The sequence below is a fragment of the Dreissena polymorpha genome, chromosome 2, assembly GCF_020536995.1.
Source record: "Dreissena polymorpha isolate Duluth1 chromosome 2, UMN_Dpol_1.0, whole genome shotgun sequence".
In the NCBI taxonomy this organism is placed as follows: Eukaryota; Metazoa; Mollusca; class Bivalvia; order Myida; family Dreissenidae; genus Dreissena; species Dreissena polymorpha.
The window spans coordinates 67,820,814-67,826,813 of record NC_068356.1 but is presented as its reverse complement, the minus strand read 5'-3'; the positions used below and the strand labels follow the sequence as shown (position 1 = coordinate 67,826,813).

Genomic DNA, 6,000 nt, shown 5'->3' with positions numbered 1-6,000 from the left:
TCTTAGTGAAAAAAACACAGGGCGGATACAGACTAGTCTCTGCGTTTTCCGATGTTGGACGATACAGCAAGCCTCAACCTAGTCTGATGCCCGATGTTGATTCCACTCTACGCACAATAGGACAATGGAGGTATATAATACAGTCGGACTTAACAAATGCGTTTTATCAGATACCACTGTCAAAGCAGTCAATGAAATATTGTGGTGTAGCAACTCCATTTCGCGGTGTTAGAGTATACACTCGTTGTGCTATGGGAATGCCCGGATCAGAAACAGCTCTTGAAGAACTGATGTGCCGTGTACTCGGAGATTTCGTTCAAGAAGGGTTTGTCGCAAAACTTGCCGATGACCTTTATTGTGGCGCTAACTCTGTCGATGATCTATTGATCAAGTGGGAGCGTGTTTTAGACGCCTTGTCTCGATGTGGGTTGCGTCTAGCACCATCCAAGACTGTAATCTGTCCGAAGTCCACTACAATTCTTGGATGGATTTGGTCTGCTGGCCAGTTATCTGCCAGTCCTCACCGTATTGCCCCGTTGTCTTTGTGTACACCTCCAGATACTGTGAAAGGGTTGCGTTCGTTCATCGGTGCATACAAGGTTCTCGGGCGTGTGTTGCCAAACTGTTCACGATATGTTAGCCCACTAGACGACCTTGCCGCTGGTAAACAGTCGCATGACAAGGTGGGTTGGACGGACTCCTTTTTAAAATCATTCAAAGATGCACAGGCAGCACTGCATAATCATAAGTCGATTGTCATACCGAGACCCACAGATCATTTGTGGATAGTTACCGATGGTTCCGTGTCTCAGCGTGGTATAGGAGCAACCCTGTATGTGATGAGAAATGACAAGTTGCACTTGGCAGGCTTTTTCAGTGCCAAGCTGCGGAAACATCAAGTCACTTGGCTTCCGTGTGAAATCGAAGCTCTGAGCATCGCGTCCGCTGTTAAACACTTTGGCCCTTACATAATACAGTCTACTGTGTCGGCTTGTGTACTTACTGACAGTCAGCCTTGCGTACAGGCTGTAGAGAAGCTATGTCGCGGTGAGTTTTCCGCTAGTCCGAGAGTGACGTCATTTTTGTCAACTGTGAGTCGTTTCCAGATAAGCGTCAGACATCTTGCTGGCTCTGCCAATGTGCCGTCAGACTTTGCAAGTAGGAATGCCCCCGAGTGTTCTGTGCCAACCTGTCAAATCTGTACATTTATCTGTAATACTGAAGACTCTGTGGTTCGTAACGTCTGCATTGACAGTATTGTGAATGGAACATCGCGTTTGCCGTTTGCTACAAGATCCTCGTGGCTTCAAATTCAATCCGAGTGTCCAGATCTGCGACGTACACACGCGCATCTCAAACAAGGTACTCGTCCCTCTAAAAAACTAACAAAGATCAAAGATGTTAAACGTTACCTTCAAGTCGCTTCAATCGCCAGAGATAATTTACTGGTAGTAAAACGCAGTGACCCTTTATTGCCACCATCTGAGTTGATAGTTGTTCCTCATGCCGTTGTAGACGGATTGGTCAGCGCTCTACACATTAAGTTAGACCATCCATCTAAGCACCAGCTTGAACTTGTGATGAAGCGTCACTTTTACGCGTTGGACTTGAGTAGCTCTATTGAAACTGTAACTCGGCAGTGCCACTTGTGTGCTTCATTACAGTCATTACCAGAATCCGCTATAAAGCATACAAGCGAAGACCCTCCAGAAGTTGTTGGCATGTCGTTCGCCGCAGATGTACTGAAACGTAATCAACAAACCATTCTAGTCGTGCGTGAGAGTGTTACCTCTTATACTAAAGCCTGTCTTATTCCTGACGAAAAAAGGGACACTTTAAGAGATGCTTTAGTGTGTTTGTGTACTGAGCTCCATCCATTAGACGGTCCCCCTGCAGTTATTCGTGTAGATCCCGCCCCGGGTTTTGCATCTTTGCAAAGCGACGAAGCCTTGAAACGTCTCAACATCGTGTTGGAGATCGGCCGTGTTAAGAACATAAACAAGAATCCTGTGGCTGAAAAGGCTATACAAGAGCTAGAAAATGAGTTGTTGCGGTATGAACCAGGTGGAGGCCCCGTTACTTGCATGGGCCTTGCTATTGTAGTCGCAAGGTTGAATTCACGTCTACGCCATACGGGCCTGTCTTCCCGTGAATTGTGGACCCAACGCTCTCAGTTCACTCATGTTCAACTCCCTGTGTCTGACCGTGATGTGATCCTCCAGCGGCATGATTCACGTATGAAAAATCACCCCCACAGTGAAAAATCTAAGTCCAAGGCTAGTGTTCCGGTACGTGTTGGTGATGTAAGTGTCGGTGATTTAGTGTATCTTATCTCAGATAAAAGCAAATTGAAAGCTCGCAATAGGTATCTAGTTGTGTCGTGCGATGAAGAGTGGTGCTTTGTTAAAAAGTTCTCGGGAAATCAGTTACGGGCTTCATCCTATAAAGTTAAACGAAGCGAGTGTTACCGTGTTCCGTATGATAAAATGTGTTGCGAAAGGCCTTTAGTGTACTCCGACCCAGACCATGAGTCTGATGACGAATGTGTTCATTCACCAACTGATAGTGGTCCCCCAGCACCTTCAAGCATTCCTGCAACATTGACTACGCCAGAAAGTGTAGAACCAGTTCCAATTATTGTGTATGAGCCGGATATGACGTCATCATTTTGTGAACCCCCCCAAGTACACGTGTCTCCAGAAACAAGTTCTATGAGTATGACCTCGCCCGGTTACACTGAGCCAGCGCAAAGACCTCAACGCTCACGACAGCCTCCAAAATATCTTGATGATTATGTATTAGAATGATTAGAGTGGTGCAAGTTTGTTTGTCATGTTCAATAGTGTTTGGTTCTCTCAGTATATATGACTGACTTGTTCAATGATTTCTTATCCTTGGTTTTATGATGCAAATTCTAAATATGCAAGATACATGTTATGTACTTAATAGTTGTAGAAGTTAAATATTGTGTTTCTATCATTAGACATTTTTAATCTATTGGGTTTAATTTTCTAATCCTGTACTGATTTTGTATGTGTTATTATATGAAGTATGAGTTGTGTTCATTTGAAGGAAAAGAGGTTCCGCCAGTACATAATTAGTACGAGTTCTCTCCCTTACACCACTGTTATGTTATCATGGTATATTCCCATGAGTTACTCCCCTTTATTGGAAGTTGGCCATTGAAACTACGTTTTTCACCAAATTGTTGTATCCACTTGAGAGTTAAATAAACCAGTTCATCATTGACTATCTGGCAGTTATTCCTTACTGGCGTAGCTTTTTATATCGCAAGTTTGAAATGACCACAACCCATTCAAATTTATTAAGAGTGTGTCTTAAAACACAGGTTGAGATGTGGGTTTTTTTCAAATCATTGATACAGCTAATCATAGTGCCCAGGCTCATCTTATTTGAAATGCATTAAGCCCCGTTTTCCCTGAAAGCAGCCAATATGTACAGATTTCAATGATAAACACTAGACTGGCCAACGTTGTCTTACAAGCTGTTAAATACACACTATGTACTGTATCAGTGAGAACAGGCAGATGGGGTGGTTAAAGCAGACGCTTTAAGCATTCTGTCGTCTGCTAAATTTTACTGGAGTTATCCACACAGGCAGTCACGGGTTACGGTTCCTAGCGTAGCTAAGGCATACTGATATGCAAAATTCGGTCTGCATTTTTTGTGAGATAACGCTTACAAATAAAAATAGTTTCATAGTGCATTATGTGCAATCATATACTAGTATCTTTATCATGTTATTATTGCTATTCTCGTTTCCCTGTATATCATCGTGAAGAATTTAGTACGTATGCACTTTTATACGCGTATATAGGCCGATATTTGAGCTGCTCACTTGTGCACATAAATAATATATCAGATGATTATGCGGAAGATAACAAATTACGGAATACCGTAAGTGCCATCGTTGTATCACATTAAACTCCAGAGGGCGACAATCCGATAATACGATGGCGACAATGCGATAGTACGATGACGACTGTGTGACAATACGATGGCGACAGTGCGATATTACGATGGCGACAATCCGATAATACGATGACGACAATACGATAACGCGAGAGTACGATGACGACCATGCGATAATACGATGACGACAGTGCGACAATATGATGGCGATAGTGCGATGGCGACAATGCGATAGTGCGTTAATACGATGACGACTGTGCGACAGTACGATTGCGACAGTGGGATAGTACAATGGTGACAACGCGATAGTGCGATGGCGACAATGCGGTAATACGATGACGACAGTGCGACAATACGATGCTATAATACGATGACGACAGTATGAAAACGCGATAGCACGATGGCGAACATGCGATGGTACGATGGCGACAGTACAATATCATTTTCGCATTGTTAGGGAATACCGTTAGGGCCATCGTGGTAACACATAAAAATCCAGAGGGCGACAATATGATAGTGCGATAGTACGATGGCGACAATGCGGTAGTACGATGACGACAGTGCGACAATACGATGGCGACAGTGCGATAGTACGATGGCGGCAATGCGATAATACGATGACGACAGTGCGACAATACGATGTCAGCAGTGCGATAATCCGATGGCGACAATGCGATAGTGCGATAAAATGCTGACGACAGTACGACAATACGTTGTGACTGTGCGATAGTACAATGGCGACAAGGCGATAGTGCGATAGCGACAATGCAATAATACGATGACGACAATGCGATAACGCGATAGTACAATGCATGGCGACAATGCGATGATACGATGGCGACATTACGATATGACTTCACTATCGCACTGTCGCCATCGTATTGTTGTGCTATCGCATTGTTGTCATCGCAATTATCGCATTGTCGCCATCGTACTATCGCATTGTCGCCATCGTACTATCGCATTGTCGCAATCGTACTATCGAACCATCGCATTGTCGCCCTCTGTATTTTAATGTGTTACCATGATGGCCCTGACGGTATTCCGTACATTGTCGCCATCGTATTGTCGCACTGTCGCATTGTCGTCATCGTACTATCGCATTGTCGCTATCGTACTATCGCATTGTCGCCATCGTACTATCGCATTGTCGCCATCGTACTATCGCATAAATCGCCATCGTACTATCGCACTTATCGCCATTTTTTTTATTTTAACATATTTTAGCAAGTCAGTGAATGGTTAATTGACAACAAACTGTCATTGCACCTAGGTAAGACCGAATCAATTCTGTTTGGTTCACGGCAGAAACTCAGGTCACAATCCTTTCTAAATATTTCATGTGATGGAACACCCATTTCATCAACATCATCAGTCAGGTATTTAGGGGTTACAATTGATCAAAATTTGTCTTTTACTTCTATGGCAGAGTCAGTCATCAAGAAGGCCAATGCAAGGTTAAAGTTTTTATATCGAAAAAAGGAATTTTTATCCACAGATACTAGAAGGCTTCTAGTCATGTCTTTAATTCAGTGCCACTTTGACTTCAGTTGCTCTGTTTGGTACACTGGTTTAACTCAAATGTTAAAAAACAAGTTACAGGTCACCCAAAATAAACTTATCAGGTTCATATTAAATTTACATGCTAGGTCTCACATTGGTAAAGAACATTTTACTAGACTTAACTGGTTGCCCATTGAAAGTCGAGTAAACCAGATCACACTTTGTCATGTTTTTAAAATAAGCTCTAAGTTGGCTCCGCTATATATGGAAGATAATTTTACTCCAGTCAGTAATATTCACAATAAGAATACTAGGTTCAGAGTTAGAACACAGTCAGACTCTCCTAATACTGATCTAAACATGCATGATTGCAATAGGTTTGCCATTCCAAGGGTCAAGGGTTCTGGCAAAAAGTCATTTGCTTTCAATGGGTGTAATCTCTGGAACTCTCTTCCTCAGCATATCAGGGATGCCAAAAGTATTCCATCTTTTAAACACAGTGTTAGGGAGCATTTTTTAAGCCAGATAGATTTTTAATGTGCATCCCTTTAAGATTTCTTACTG

General features: G+C 42.9%; 1 protein-coding gene across 1 annotated transcript; it reads left to right on the top strand.

Moving 5' to 3' along the window:
• Window positions 1–251: 251 nt before the first annotated feature.
• On the top strand, window positions 252–2,807 carry LOC127869788 (uncharacterized). Its single transcript, XM_052412448.1, has one exon. It carries the CDS (start codon window positions 252–254, stop codon window positions 2,805–2,807), a length of 2,556 nt encoding a protein of 851 aa, XP_052268408.1.
• The last annotated feature ends 3,193 nt before the right edge of the window (window positions 2,808–6,000 follow it).